The 15,445-nt window shown below is 50.9% G+C and overlaps 1 protein-coding gene across 4 annotated transcripts in view; it reads right to left on the bottom strand.

The window, feature by feature from the left end:
- The window catches only part of SULF2 (sulfatase 2), a 142,700-nt gene that overhangs the window by 33,494 nt on the left and 93,761 nt on the right, over nt 1–15,445 (bottom strand). For all 4 annotated transcript variants that reach the window (XM_081256761.1, XM_081256760.1, XM_081256759.1 and 1 more), the window contains exons 5-6: nt 4,833–5,002; nt 6–156 (exon numbers count right to left, since the gene is read on the bottom strand). In XM_081256761.1, the coding sequence (XP_081112887.1) occupies nt 6–156; nt 4,833–5,002 (321 nt within the window). The remainder of the gene's footprint in view (nt 1–5; nt 157–4,832; nt 5,003–15,445) is intronic.

The raw sequence follows: 15,445 nt of genomic DNA, 5'->3' as shown, positions 1-15,445 counted from the left end.
CCTACCGTCTCCATGGAGTCATCCACGGACAGGAGGGTCTGCAGGCGCTTCCGCTGCAGCATGTTGGTGAACTGCATGTGGATGGGCTTCATGGGCCCCGTGTAGCGCATGATCCAGTGCTTGTCGGGGTTGGGTGCATAGTTGTAGCTCGGGGTGCTGGCGGGCAGACAGGCACAGAGGTCAGGTCAGGCCAGGGGTGGGGGGTGCCTGGGCCCCGCCCCCAGGTCCCCCCACCCCACGCCTCAGGGAAGCAGCCTCCCCGCGCTGGGGCTGCAGCTCAGGGTGAAACCGCCCCCATCTGGACGCCAGCGCGTCGGGGGCTGTGCCCCATGTTAGGTCAGCATCTCTCCACGTGCGGGGGTCATGCACGTGGGAAGACTGGGGGGCACAGCCGTAGATAACCTGGAACCCCAAAGGGAGAATGTCCCTCCCACTTAAGCCCGGTCAGCACGCCCAGCACATCAAGGCCAAAGTCTCAGTCTGTGGGGGCCTCTCCTCAGCACCTCTCTAGAATCTGCTCGCCTCTCTTTTGAGAGAAGGAGAGGGCCTCCTGTGGGCACAGCACCCAGCTCTAATTTAATAGCACTGCATTTACTTTTCAGCTACCTTGGGTAGATGGCAAGTGACAGTTATCGTGGCTAATTAAGGCGTGACTACCGAATTTCCTTTTGCAAAAGATTTTGGTTAAAAAAAAAAAAAGGAAACTGGTTAAACGTTAGGTTCATAATAGGCAAAACTGTGAGGATGGTGCCTGAATGTGTCCACTTGGGACACGCCACATTCTCTGACTTAGCTGTTACAGCTATTCTTCCCACGTGGTTTAATTTCCCATTTACAAAAGAGGAAACGGGGGGTCAGAGGAGTTCCGAGACCTGCCCGTGGTCTCACTGAGTGGACGGCGGAGCCACCGGCCTCTGTGACTTCTGCTGTGGGGTCAGCTGTGATGCCTAATGATAAACGAACAAATCCATGGTAATCTTTGACCAGCCCCGACTGAGCACTGACCACGCGCTGGCCACATCCGGAAGGGTTTGCCTACATCACCTAATTTAATACTCAGAACAGTCCTAGGAGCTGGTGCTTTCCTTCTCCTTGTGTGAGAAATGGGGACACGGAGGCTTAGGAAGGGGACAGACTTGCCAAAGGCAGAGCTGGGGTTTGAGCGCCAGGAGTGGGAAACCCCACAAAGCACGGGTGTCCCTCGCACTGGGTCTGATGATGCTCGAGGGTCAGGTTCCCCTCAGGTCTTACCCACCCCCTCCCCAGGCAAAGCTGCAAAGAGAGGAAGTTTCCACTGCTTGAAGACAAAAAGCTTTTCGAGATGGCTCTTCAGGGGGCAAGGGCTGCCGGGCATGGGGGAGGGTACAAGGGCCCCAGACTCCCTTCCTTCATCAGGACCTCAGCCCCTCCCTCCCCGGGATAGAAGGAAGGACACTGCAGCTTGTGGGGTAGTCTGATAGTTATGGAGACTGTTGCTATGTAGAGCGGGGGTGAGTCATAAGATTCCTTCTGGACTTTGCTTTGAGTTTCTGGCTGGTCTCCTGCCGCTAAATCCAAGCTGGGCTTGAGGCGTCCTTTGATTATGAGAAACGCCGCTCTCTCCTGTGGGCCGGCTTAGGGCCTGACCCTCGTGTAGAACATCCCAGGAGCAGGGCCACACCCCCTCGCCGCCCTCCCCCACCGAGGAGCTGGAGGGGTGCTGCTGGGCCAGGGGGCTGCACAAAGAGATGCCCTCGGGGCTGTTGGGGGTTTGGGGAAATTTGCTCCCGTGGCCCCAGGGGCCCGGATTCAGGATGTAATTTTGAGCAATCATCCCTGAATCTCTTAGATTCTCTTGGGCTGGTGTCTGCCCTTGAGAACAGTGAGGGGTGAGTCTGTCAAGAGTCTGATTTCGGAGGCCCTTTCTCTGGAGACGTCTTTCGAGCAGGATCTGGAGGCCAGCAGGCTGCACAGCCTGGGGTCCTGCTTGGGGCCGAGGCTGGCTTGCTGGTCCCCTGCTTGAGGCCAGGCTCCCCCTGCTACCCCAGGATGGTGTCACATTTTCACATGAACCCAGATGCCTGCTGAACAAAGAGTTGAAACCCTCACCTCCACAAGAATCCGAGGAATGTCTGCTCGTTCACGGGCCTGAAGGATAACATCCCCTCTTGGGCTGGGGGCCCTTCCGGCCCCTTCCGCCATGTGTCTGGAGGCCGAGGGGCAGGAGCCCTGGCTCCCAGCCCCACCCCAAGGATGTGAGCTTGGGCCTGGCTCCCAGGCGTGATAAAGGGAGAGGTCTGTGAACCCATTCAGATGCCACGCTTCAGAGGAAGCTCTGGGGGCTGTGGGTGCGTGTGCCTATGTGTCTTTTGTCTGTGTGTGTCTCTGTGTATGTTTGTGTGTCTGTGTATGTTTCCGTGCGTGCATGTCTGTATGCTTGTGTATCTTCATGTTTGTGTGTATCTGTTTGCATCTGTGTTTATCTTTATGTGCGTTTGTGTATCTGTGTGTATATGTGCTTGTATCTTTGTATCTGCGTCTGTGTTTCTGTGTATGTCTGCATATCTGTGTGTATGTGTACCTGTGTGTCCGTATATGTGCTCGTATGTATATGCCTGTGTTTGTATGTGCATTTGTGTCTCTATATGTCTGTGTATCTGTGTATTTATTTGTATCTTTGTGTGTGTTTGTGTCTGAGTTCTGTGTGTCTGTTTGTGTGCATTTGTGTATCTGTGTAAATATCTGTATGTATCTATTTGTATCTTTGCGTATTTGTGTATCTGTGTGTGTGTTTGTGTGTGTCTGCGTGCATCTGTTTGCATCTTTGTGTGTGTACGAGCTGGCTGGGGGATGGATGGGGCTCTGGGCTGGTGGAGTGGGACCACATCGCAACGAGCAGCATTTTTCAGAACCCACAAGCCCAGCCCGAGAACACGGCACAAGGCTTGACGGGGTTAGAGTCTCTGACAGGAGTCTCGTGATGGAAAGATCTGGAATTCTCTCCCCTCCTCAGCTCCCCTGACTGTCATAATTAAACATCCCAGCTGCAGAACTTTCTGGTTTTGGGTTTTGTTTTGAAAATGATTATACCCCAGAGATAAGAGAGCCTTTCAAACACACCCCTAATAAGGCACAGGGGGTGCTCTGGGTAAGTAATGGCAGCGGGCGTTGCTCACGTTCAATTTCTATAATTTTCATTTCAAAGGGAAAATAAATGAGCAGCCAATGTCAAGCCATCTCACCATGAAACTCCAGGGCTGCTGGGGGGCAGGGTGCCAGCACCCCTTTTAGAGGAGACACTGCAGAAGCTAAGTGTACCTTCCCCCACTCCGCGGCCCCTCCCTTAGGGGGACCAAGTTGGCCACATGCCCCCTCCCTCAAAGGTGGGCTGTGGGTGAGGGTGGGAGGCTGGCATCTCAGGCAGGAGGAGCGGACTGGGGTGGGGGGCAGCCACGGTAGATGTGCAGAGAGGCAGCGCTGCCATCTGCGTCTGCGGAGAGGGGTGCTGCAGTCCCCGGAATGCAGTTCTCCACCATCTGTCAAATCCTGCTCCCCAAAGACCAGGGGATCAGCAGGTTAACACACTGCCTCATCCTCTCGGAGCCACTCTGGGCTGTCAGAAAGTAATCACGGCAAGGGGGTTGAGGAGGGCAGTGCATTCTGATTGTAATGAAAATTAAACGCCTGGAATATTCAGGCGGACTCCAAATCGCCCAGTCCTTGTCGCCCCAATGTCACAGCAAGGGCAGCTGAGTATCGCTGCTAAGCAGGAGGTGGTCTGAGGCAGAGAAAAGCAGAAGAACTTTCCAGAAAGATTTACTAGCCAGCTGGAGGGAGGAGGACTGGAGGGGTGGGCAGAGAGATGGGAGGCAGGAATGGGCGTCGGATTTGAATTCGAGCTCTGCCATTTACCAGCTGGGTGACCTTAGGGGAGTTACCTCACCTCTCTGTGCCTCGGTTTTCCCATTGGTAAAATGGGAATACCAAGTGTGACAAGCAGCCTCCAAGAGAGCCCTCAATAGCCCCCGCTTCCTGGTAATCACACACTTGTACCCCCTCCCATACTGTAGGAGCACTGGTCTGTGCAACCAATAGAATGTGGGAGAGATGGTGTGTCACTTTGAGATTAGGTTATAAAAGACTGCATCAGCCCGATGGTGAGATCTGCTGGTTGAGCGGCAGCCGTGTGAGTGAGCCCCAGGCAAGCCTCAGATGGCAGCAGCCCCAGCTGACGCCTTTTTCACAACCTCGGGAGACCCTGAGCTAGAACCTTCCAGACAGGCCACCCCCCGATTCCTGACTCACAGACACTGTGCGGTGAAATGCGTTGGTGTTTTAAGTTGCTCAGTTTCGGGGTAACTTGTTATGCAGCAATAGATAACTGATACACCAAGGGTCATTGGGAATATTCAGGGATTCAGTGCAACGTACAGGGCTTAGCACAGAGCCTGCCATGGAGTCAACAGCTTATAAAGGCTGTGAATATATTAGTAGTCTGACGAAGCTATGGACCCTTTCTCAAAAGTGTTTTAAAATGTGCAAAATAAAATACACAGATTGCAAAGGAAAACTATTATATGGGTATACACCTGAAATGCTGTTCTATCCACAGACCTCTCGGTGGGAGGATGTGGGTCCCAAGTTAAAAACTCTTGTTGCCTGCTTTGGGTTGTTATTACTGGATCTGTATCCCAGTTTCCTCAGAGATCAGCTGTGTGTCCCTGGCTTCTTTAAACCGGGAGGATTAGAGACAAGAGGCAGCCTTGTCTCTGTCATTACATCACTGTGACCGAGCCGGACCCTCCCACCTTCGTGCCACCCAGCAGCTCTGCAGGCAGCGCCCCGAAGCTTACATGTGCTGAGACGCGTTGGGGAAGAGGCTTGAGTACTGGGGGGCCGAGTCCTCGGGGCCGTGAGGGGCTGCGTGGCTGATGACCATGAGAACGGGCCTGTGCGGGTACATCTTCTTGGATGTACGGAAGAAGCTCACACTGTCGTTGGTGATCAGGTCTGTCAGGTAGTCCTGGGGGGTGGGGAGAGACAGGAGAAGGTGTGAGGAGCTGGGCATCCGTGCTGAGTGCCTGCCATTGCCAGGCACCATGCCGGGCATCGGGGACACAGCAGTGACCAAAATAGACAATCCCTCGCGGAGCCGACGGTCTAGGGGCAAACAGACAATAAATAAGCAAATAAAACAGGGAATGTCAAATGATGGTATGCACAACAGAAAAAAAAAGCAGAGAAGGGGTTAGGGGGGACGGGAGAGGAATTACAATTTGTCATTCATTCGTGATAGATCTTAAAATAATAATAGCTTGCACTATTGAGTGCTTATGGCACTCCAGGAATTGTTCTGTGCTTACATGTATTAGCTTGTTTAATTAATTAATTAATTAATTAATTTGGCTGCGCCAGGTCTTAGTTGCGGTATGCAGGATCTTTAGTTGCCGCACGCAAACTCTTGGTTGCAGCATGTGGGATCCCAGTTCCCTGACCAGGGATCAAACCAGGGCCCCCTGCATTTGGACTGCAGAGTCTTAGCCACTGGACTACCAGGGAAATCCCTGTTTAATTCTTACATAGCCCTAGAATGTAGGTGTGATGATAAACCCTGTTTTCCGGAACAGGAAATGAAGACCCAGAGAAGTTAAGTGAATTGCCTAATGTCACACAGCTGACAAATGTTGCAGCCAGGCCTCCTGAGTGTTGGTCCCTAAGCCTGAAGTCTTTTCAAGGCTCCAGGGAGACCATCAAGCAGGGTTGATACATCCCTGCAATCCTGGAGGGTCTGTACTGGGGGCGGGAGCAGACAAACATATAAACGAAGAGCCAAGATAGTGACGAGGTGTGACAGAAGAAGGAAATTAGACAAAATGTGACAAAGAGTAGCTGGGAGCTGGGGTGGGAGGGATCCTTTAGTGGGGGCAATCAGGGAGGGCCTCTCTGAGGAGGTGACATTTGAGCTGAGACCTGAGTGATGAGGAGCCGGGCATGGGGATCTATTGTTATATCACTGGAGTTCACTTTCAGCTGCTTGCTGGAACCCTCAGGGGAGCTTTACTGATGGCTGGGCTCTCTTCCAGAGATTCTGGTTTCATTGGTCTGTGGTTCAGTCTGGGTACTGGACGTTTTAAAAGCTCACCAGGAGATTCCGATGTGCAGCCAGAAGTGAGAATCACTGATCTAGAGGAAGTGTTCCAGGCAGAGGGAACAGAAAATGCAAGGCCTCTGAGGCAGGAAGGAACTTGCCTTGTGTTTGAGGAATAGAAAGCGGGTGAACCATCATCAGGTTCAATGCCGGGACAATCAAAGGAGCAGCACAAACACAGGCATGCAGTAGTGTCTCCAGAAAAGTGAGACCCACTTAGATGCTGGGCAGGAGGAGAGAAGAGTGGGAGGAAAAGTGATGGACAGGAAACAAGGGCTTTAAAAGCTCAGCTAAGAAGCTGAGATTTGCCTAAACTCTTCCTGAATTTGGTAAATCTTTAGCTGCTGATTTGTTTTGAAGGTAATGAGTTCTTAAAAATTTACCTTCTGCTTCTCCAGAAGTAGCTCTGTCCAAAATGATAACTTTCAAAAAGAGATATTATTTTAGAGAAAAGAGAAAGGTGAAGAAGTGGCTACAGCTTCCACCCTGAAGTGAACGATACCAAATACATACATACTCCAGGTGTACCTGTGCCTCTAGAGGTACATGCCTCCAGGGACATTCGTGCTCTATGCCTATGTGCACAAGGACAGTCACTGCATCACAGTGACCAATAATGGGAAGATGATTAATGAACTTGCACTGTTTTCATACTGTGCAGCGCTGTGCAGACATTAAAAGGGCAGTAGGTCTGTAGTTACTGAGGTAGAAAGTTGTCCAAGATACACTGTTAAGGGAAAGAGCAAGCTACAGAGTCAAACTCTGGAAGATTCTATTTGTGTGTGTGTGTGTGGGAGAGAGTAGGAGGCAGGGTAGAGAGGAGAAACCAAACCCTTACCTTCATATGCTTTTGAGCACCAAGGGAAAATCCAGGACAGATACCAAAGTGCTAACTGGGGACCAGGATAAGGGGAGAGAGGGGGGAAAGTCACTTGCTACTTTATATACTTTTCCTTGAATACTTTTTATGAATAATTTTGGGGAGTAAAAAAAGGCTTTATAAGGGGGTCCTGTAGAACCTAGTACCTAAAAATAATATTCTATGTGACATAAATCAAAGAGCTGCTGCTATAGCTGTGGAATATGATCTAAAGGCGTTAGAAATATCCTGTAACTAGTAGTGGATCTAAAAATGGTGCAAAGCTCTCTTAGTTGAAAAGGAGGGGTTGGGACCCTGGGTGGGGAGGGGCGGGAAGAGAGCTGCTGTTCTTCATAAGAAACCTATTTTCACTATTCGCTTTTAGAACCATATATGTGTTTGATTGGCTGTGATTAAACATGTTGTTTTTAAAAGCCACCAATACTATCCATCACCAGGACAATGCAATGATGGAGCAGTGAAAAAGAATAAACTAGAGCTACACGTATCAACATGAATATATCTCACAGACCTGATATGTAGAGGGCTATGTACGATATGATACTATTGATATAAAGTCTAAAAACACAAAACAATATTTTATATTGTTTGAGATGTCTGCATATGGAATAAAAGAATAAATGCATGTGTGAGAATAAGCGGCCACCTCAGGACCTCCCTGGGAGGGGGCAACGGGACAGGAATGAGAACTGGAAGGGTGATGGAGGGGCTCCAACAGTCTCTGTGACATTGTACATTTGGAAGCGTGTGGGGTGATTACTGTGTCTGCCCCTCAAGGCTGGTGTGAGAGGGCTTCAAGTGCCGAGAGATTAAAGCTCATGACATGGTGCCCTGCATGCAGCCAGCCCTTGGCAGGAGTGAATATCATGCCGTCTCGGGGGCGGGGCAAATTTTCGGCACATCTACGAGTCTCCTATCTTTCCTGGTCCTCCTCAGAGCCACTCCTACGCTAAGCCTTTGCTGGTCCCATCTGGCTGCATTAGGGCGTCTACAATGACATCTGACACTGGTGCCTGCACCCCCATCCACCCATGTGGACTGGAGGGGACCACACCATCCTGACTCTGGGGGTGGGCATGAGCCTGGGTTGGGCCAGTGAGAAGCAGCCCTTGGTCCCAGTACATGAACTGAGTTCTGGCTCAGAGGGAGGGCCGAGGGGGCCGGGGCCGGGGCCTGGGCCAGGGCGGTGGTGGCACTGCCCAGTGACGGCTGGGAGTGGACCCCCCAGATAGGTCATGTCCACTGACTGGATGTGTGGGGTGCATGAGAGGGGGCAGTCAGGCCCCCCCATCCCTGCTTTCTGGTTTAGGTGAAGGGTGTAGAGACGGGAGTCCAGGACAATATTTGGGCGAGGGTGGAAATTAGAGTTCAGTCTTGAATAGGTTGAGTCTGGGGTGCCTGGGATCAGTCAGAAATTCAGAGTTATTCACAGAAAGGGGGAGACAGGTGGGAGGATGATGCAGGTCAAAAGGTGAACTTTCTAGAAGCTGGAGACTGGCCGATAGACCATGAGGAAGTCACCCCCTGCCTCCCTTTGGCTCTGGGCCAGGCGCACTGCACCTCCCAGGTGAGGCAGGCACACCTGGGTATTCGGGAGCTAGATCTCCCCTCCCCCCTCCCCCTCCATCCTGACCTTCTTCGACAATTTGCTCAGTTAGCCAAGAGGAACCGCAGTGCATCCGAGGAGACTGCTAGCCTGCGGCTCTGGGCTGTCTTCCTCAAGCAGTCATTTACCAGTAGGATTTCTCGGGAAGGAAGAGCGGAGCGTGTGGGGCACTCCTGGGGACTGGGGATCCCAGTGACAGGTGGGCTTGCGAGTCTCCCTGCCTCCTTCCCAGGCTCGGCCTTTTGCCACTGTTTCTGTTGCTGAAGCGATGATTTCTGAGCTCACTTAGATGTTGGGTGCCTATTCCCGGGGTGCTGGGCTCCCTTTTAAGGGTGGGTGTGTGGCCGCGGGTCCCTGTCCCCAGGGTACAGTCCCGTGCAGGGCACGGAAAAGCTCTGCCGTTAAGAGAGGGGAGAAGAGGGCTTCCCTGGTGGTGCAGTGGTTGAGAGTCCGCCTGCCGATGCAGGGGACACGGGTTCATGCCCCGGTCTGGGAAGATCCCACATGCTGCGGAGCGGCTGGGCCCGTGAGCCATGGCCACTGGGCCTGTGCGTCCGGAGCCTGTGCTCCGCAACGGGGGAGGCCACAACAGTGAGAGGCCCACATACCGCGAAAAAAAAAAAAAAGAGAGAGAGGGGAGAAGGAAGCAGGGGGGTTGGGGAGGGGTGGAGGCGGGGGGCAGAGACTGTAAGGACAAGAGGGGGCGTGGCTGACAGGAAGCCCCTCCTTCTGTCTGGGTCCGGGTGTGGGGAGAAACGTGTCTTCCGTGGGTGCTGGTGGGAGTTGCTCACACTTTGCCCCATGGAAGCCCGAGTTTCTGCCTCTTGTTTGAACTTGGGTGAGATAAGCCAGTTCACCCCATATGTCACACGACATCTCCCCAGATCAGAGTCCCCTGGCTCCCAGGACTAAATTTTCTGCTTGGGAAGCCCCACCTGAGCACCGCTGGGTGGCTTTAGGGCTGTGCCAGGAAACCTGTGGCTTTACTCTCAGACAGCTGGTGGAAGGCTGGGTGGGGGGGGTGGGAACAAGGAGGGGAGGTTGTCTCGGCCTCAGGTGGCAGCTCCCAAGCCCACCTCTTCGTATTCTCTTCACTTGGCAAGTCAACCTTGTGTGACAGAGGGTCTCCTTTCCCGAGCCCTTGGCTTCCCTGGGCAGCAGGTTTGTCCAACTTTCATTCCCAATCATGGTGCTGATCCCTCACCTTCAGAAGCTTCTACAGCAGTTTGTGTTTAAAAGAGATTCACATCTCTAAGGAGCAATCATTTTACAAAGGATGAGGGCTCTGGAGTCAGAAACACTGGGTTCAAGTTCCAGCTTTATCACCTGCTAGCTGTGGGCAAACAATGCCTTTCTGCACCTCAGTTTCTGCATCTCGAAAATGGGCCCAATAACAGTCCCTTCTTCCGATGGTGACATGAGCACTTGACATGGACTTGCTAAGTGAATAAAGCATTTAACAAGGAGGATGGTACTGAGGGAACCCACGATGGACACTGGCTCTTAATGTTATCAGGTATTTGCTCGACTGACCTTCATAGCAACATTGCGAAGTGGACACCATGCCCATTTTACAGATGGGGAAACTGAGGCCACAAAACTAATAAGCAATTTATTCAGAGCTAGAGCTCAGGCCTTTGCGTTTTTTGTCTGGGTTCTCTTTTTTTTTCCCCCCATAAACAAAAATATTAATGGGAGGAGTAGATGGTGGTTTACAGCAGGTCTCAACAAACCTTTTCTGTAAAGGGCCAGATGATAAATATTTGAGGCTTTGCAGGCCAGAAGTCTTAGTTACAATCACTCAGTACTGCCATTAAAGCTCAAAAGCAGCAACTGCATAAATGAATGGGCATGTCTGGCTGCAGTAAAACTTTATCCACGCACACTAAAATTTGAATTTCATGTATTTTTCACGTGTCATGAAAATCGCTGTTCTTTTGATTTTTTTCAGCTGCACAGAAATGTAAAAATCATTCTAAGCTCAAGGGTTGTAGCAAAACAGTTGGCAGGCTGGCCCATGGGCTGTAGTTTACAGAATGGATTTTGAAGCCAGATGGCCTGGGTTCGAATCCTGAACAAACCCCTTACTAGCTGTGTGGCCTGGTTACTTAGCCTCTCTGGGCTTCAGTTTCCTCATCTGGTGATTGGAAATAGTAACAGCAGACACCTCATAGGCTCTGGTGAGAAATGCATGGGTTAGTTCGTGTACAACAATTCCAGCGGGATCTGGTGCGTGATACCCTCTAAAGGAGTGTTAGTCATCATTCCTCAGGAATCACAATGCCTGCATTTTCCTTGTGAAAATTAAAACAGTACAAACAAAGCTGAAGTTCCCTTTGATTTCCTCTCATCCCCACTCCCAATCTTGGCCTCTTTTGTCCCCTACTGAGAAAGAAGTGTCTTTCCAGATGTGTTATTACCTATGCTAGAGTATATTGCTTTATGCATCTTTTTACATTAATCCTATCACACCGTGTACATTCATTCATTCATTCATCCAACACACAGCAGTGAACAAGACTAACGCACATTCCTGTCTTCATGAGCCTTGTATTCGAATGAGAGCACAATGAACCCATGAATCCATGATATATATAGGTCTGGTGCATCAGTGGTGATGGGGGGGTCGAGGGGGGGTTACCCTGAATACAGGGTGGTCTAGGAGGGTAACATCTGACTAGGGACCTGAAGGAGTCCTGAAACTTGCTCTTCCCACTCAGCCTTATGTCCTAAGCTTTTCTGATGGCTTTAGGCACAGAACCCCCTTGTCTTTTTCCAGACTCCTCCATGGTCATTCAGTCCCTTCCCTCATTAGTGGGCTTTCTTGGTTGATTTCTTTCCATGACAAAGTTGCAGCCAACAGCTTGGCTATACCCCCTCTGCACGCAAGGAAGGCTTCTCCAGAACAGAGAGAGAGAGAAGTGCACATGCTGGGCTGAGGGGTGGGTGCACTCAGGTTCCTGGTGACCCCCATTTCTGCAGACTCCCCCCACCCCTGACTCACCTGGACCCTCCTCCATCTCCCGACCTGGTCACGCCTAACTCCCTTCCGCTGCCTTCTCCAGCCCTCTTCGACCATTAGTACTGGCTCTACATCATTCTTCTCTCATCATCACTGCCTCTCTTTCCACTCTGCCATGAGGACCCCTTTGGTGGCATCTGCCCGCCTCTGGGATTAGCGACGTGGGACAGAGTCCTCAGAGGGCCTTTTGGGGGGCTCTTGGGAAGGGCTGCCACTTCCTCCCTACTTGGGCTTCCCGCCGAGGCCCCCAAGGTCAGTGTCAGCATGATGCTCTGACCTGACAGAGGCACTGGGCCTCCCAGAGCGTGGGGCTCCCGCCCCCCAGCTCTGCTTCAGCTGGAAACTCCGAGCTCACTCCTGTTCCCTCCCGGTGCTCTGGCTTCTGCTGCCCACTGCTACCCCTGGGAGTTGAACTCTGGACCCGAGCCAGCTCTGACCCCACAGGGCCCCCCATCCCTCCGTTTCCAGGCCTCTGGTAACTGCGGCTCCAGGAATTCTCCCACCTTTGTCACAGGGGCTCCTCTCATTCACAGGCCGAGATGTATGGATGGTAGGAAGTGGGGTGACAAAACAGCCACTGCATGTCCCATCCTAAGCGCCAAGGGGACGGAGTATCCCTGGATAACTTCATTATTGAGCTGTGCTGAGGCCAGGCGTGGACATGGTGAGGAATTTTAAAAGGGAGGGAGTGGATTTTTCTGGGTATTTGGAGAATCTGCCTGCACTGAGGCTGGGAGGAGAGAAGAGGTGTGTTCTGCATTGAGAGACTGTGCTTTGTATTTCCAAGGAGTCCAGCAGAGTTGCTAAATCCCCCCCAACCAGGACTTTGGAATCAATTCACGCAGGAGGTCCTGAAGGCAGGCCTACTATGTGCAGAGTGAGACACAGGGTCAGGGAGAGGGCACTGCCCAGGTGATGTCACATGTGCTGTCTGCCACTTGGGGCCTGGACTGATCAGACTTATACTCAGGAAGGGGACACGTGGGCGGTGATTACCTGTCAAAGGTGGGAGGGCTCCCCAAATGTGCTGGTGTTCCCAGAAGGGGAGTGGGATAGGGTGTGTTTTGGCTGTTGAGCATCTAGTCAGCCTCCTTCCAGTGGAAACTCTCCATTTTTATTTGGGGCTCTATTCTCAGCTGATGTTCCAGGGTTGAGCTCAGTGGTAGGGCTCCCGCTACCCCCTTCTCTGGATCAGGAGTGGAGCATGTGATTTACAGCCCATCAGAACACTGCATTCCCCTGGCCACACTGGTTGGTTCAGGGACAGACATGTGACTGATCCAGAGCCAATGAAACTAGCTAGGAATCCTGGGAAGGAGACACCCATGCTTGCAGCTGGGCAGGAAGCTGAGAGGATGCAAGGATGGTCATATTGGTACCAGGAGAAGAGAGACAGACATATAGTCTGTGGAAGAGGTCGAAGAGAAGAAAACAGAATATAAAGGAGTGAGAAACCACTGCCTAATCCAGCCATGTCTGATGCCATTACTGCTGGATCAGTTAAAAAGGCTAATATGCTTCCTCTTCAATAAAGCCATTTTGATTTGAGTTTTTGTTCATTTCTGCTCACAAACAACTGAAAGAGGCTAGTCTGATTCAAAAAAGGATAACTCCTATAGTTTAGAGTAATCCAGAAACGCTTCATGGAAGAGAAGACAGACAAAACTTGGATAAATTCAGGGCAGGGAAGCACTAGTAAAGGTTTTGAGATGGTTGTAATAACCGACAAGGCTGGTCTGGTTGAAATGGCTCATACTGGGGATGACGAAATAGGAGATTGGGCTGATGTGCTTGTGTGTGTGTGTATGTGTGTGTGTGTATGTGTGTGTGTATGTGTGCTTCTACACTGTGTGTGGTGTTCTGACTTTAATACAGGTGCCATCACTTCACAGTTTATAACACACCTCCACTGCTAGACCACAAACTCCATGAGGACGGTACCTGGGTCTGTTTTTGTTCACCCTTGGATACCCAGCACCTGGCACATACTAGGGTCTTAATAAATACTTGTTGAGGGAATAAATGACTAATGTAATCCGCTCCCACTAGTCCACTCACTTGATATGGTTGTTGTGAAGATTAGATATATTGTACATAAAACACCCAGCATAGTGCCTGGACCATAGTAGGTGCTCAGTAAATAGAAATGTGCATTATTAAGATGCTAGGATGTGCCCATTTTCCAGATTTGGGAATTGAGGCTCTTAGGAATAGGTAGCATATACAACAGCACATAATATGTTCAGAGTCGGGCTTTGAACCCCCAGTCCCCTGCACAGCCCCTGGAGGGCAATGGGCAGCAGAACAATACAATGGGCTGCAAATTCATGGGTCAGGTCTGGGTCTCAGGTGACCTTGATTCATGCAGTATTTTAGAAATGTCTGAATTAGCTGCCAATACTTAAAAATCAGACTTCACAGGGAAAAAATATACAAATCTGTGGCTTCTGTTGAAAAATCAGAAAACCTGGCCGTCTCGGGCCCACAGTGCTACGTGGGACACACAGGCCTGATCCGAGAGTTTGCTGCCCCGTTTTAGACGGCTGAGTCCTCCACAGTCCCCACCACTCCGTCCTGTCTCACCTACTCCTGGCCTGCTCTCCTGTTTGCATGACTGCCTGTCCCCTGGTGACTTCTGCCTAGGAGCCTTGTGTGGCTTTTTAGAGACAACGAGAGGGAGGCCCCAGGGAATCGTCATCAGAGAACCCTGGTTACGCCAGTAAGTCGGGCCCAGGGCTAGTGGCAGTGGGAATGGGGAAGAGAAAGAGGTGGCTTTGACAGACCGGAGAAATAATGTATCTGCTGTGGTGGGATGCCGGAGCTGATTCTGAAGTTTAGTTGGGGCAGGAATATTTGTGAGTCTCCATATCTCACTGCTGTGGCCTCTCCCGTTGCGGAGCACAGGCTCCGGACGCGCAAGCTCAGTGGCCATGGCTCACGGGCCCAGCCGCTCTGCAGCATGTGGGATCCTCCCACACCGGGGCACGAACCCGCGTCCCCTGCATCGGCAGGTGGACTCTCAACCACTGCGCCACCAGGGAAGCCCTCCAGATATATTTTTTTAATGGTAAGTTTGGATGAACCGTCAGTGTTAGTCTCTCCTCCTTACCATCATCGTCATTATCTAAGCCGGGGGTCAGGAGACTACCACCCACTGGCCAGGTCAGGCCCCCTGCCTGTTTTTGTAAATTAAGTTTTACTGAAACACAGCCATGCTTATCTGTTTACATATCATCTATGGCTGCTTTTGCACTGCAAGGGAAGACTTGAGCAGTTGCAATAGAGACTATGGCTTGTAAAGTCTAAAATATTTAGTATTTGGCCCTTTACAGAGCAAGTTTGGTGTCCTGATCTGAACTAATATGTTCTGAATATTTACTATATGCGCAATGGTCTCCTCTCATGCTCTACATGTATTAACTCATGTGATCCTCAAAAACATCTGTGGAAAAACCACAATGAAATACCAGTATACCCCCAGCCAAATGGCTATAATAAAAAAGACAATACCTGTGTTGAGGAATGTGAAGCAACTGGAACGCTTAAACATTTCTGGCTGGGAAGTGTAAACTATTCCAACCATGTAACATATCCTATATCCCAGCAATTCTACTCCCAGGTGGATAAGCCAAAGAAATGGGTTCATATGTCTACCAAAAGCCATGTGTAAGGATGCTCATAGCAGCTTAGTTCATAACAGACCCAACCAGAGACAGCCAAAATATCCATCAGTTGTTGAACAGATGAATATCTGTCAACTATTTATACAACAGAATACTACATAGCAATGAAAAGGACACATGGCTGATA

Source organism: Mesoplodon bidens (assembly GCF_964165515.1).
Source record: "Mesoplodon bidens genome assembly, chromosome: 15".
In the NCBI taxonomy this organism is placed as follows: Eukaryota; Metazoa; Chordata; class Mammalia; order Artiodactyla; family Ziphiidae; genus Mesoplodon; species Mesoplodon bidens.
The sequence above is the reverse complement of the archived record's forward strand: the minus strand, read 5'-3'. Positions and strand labels throughout refer to the sequence as shown.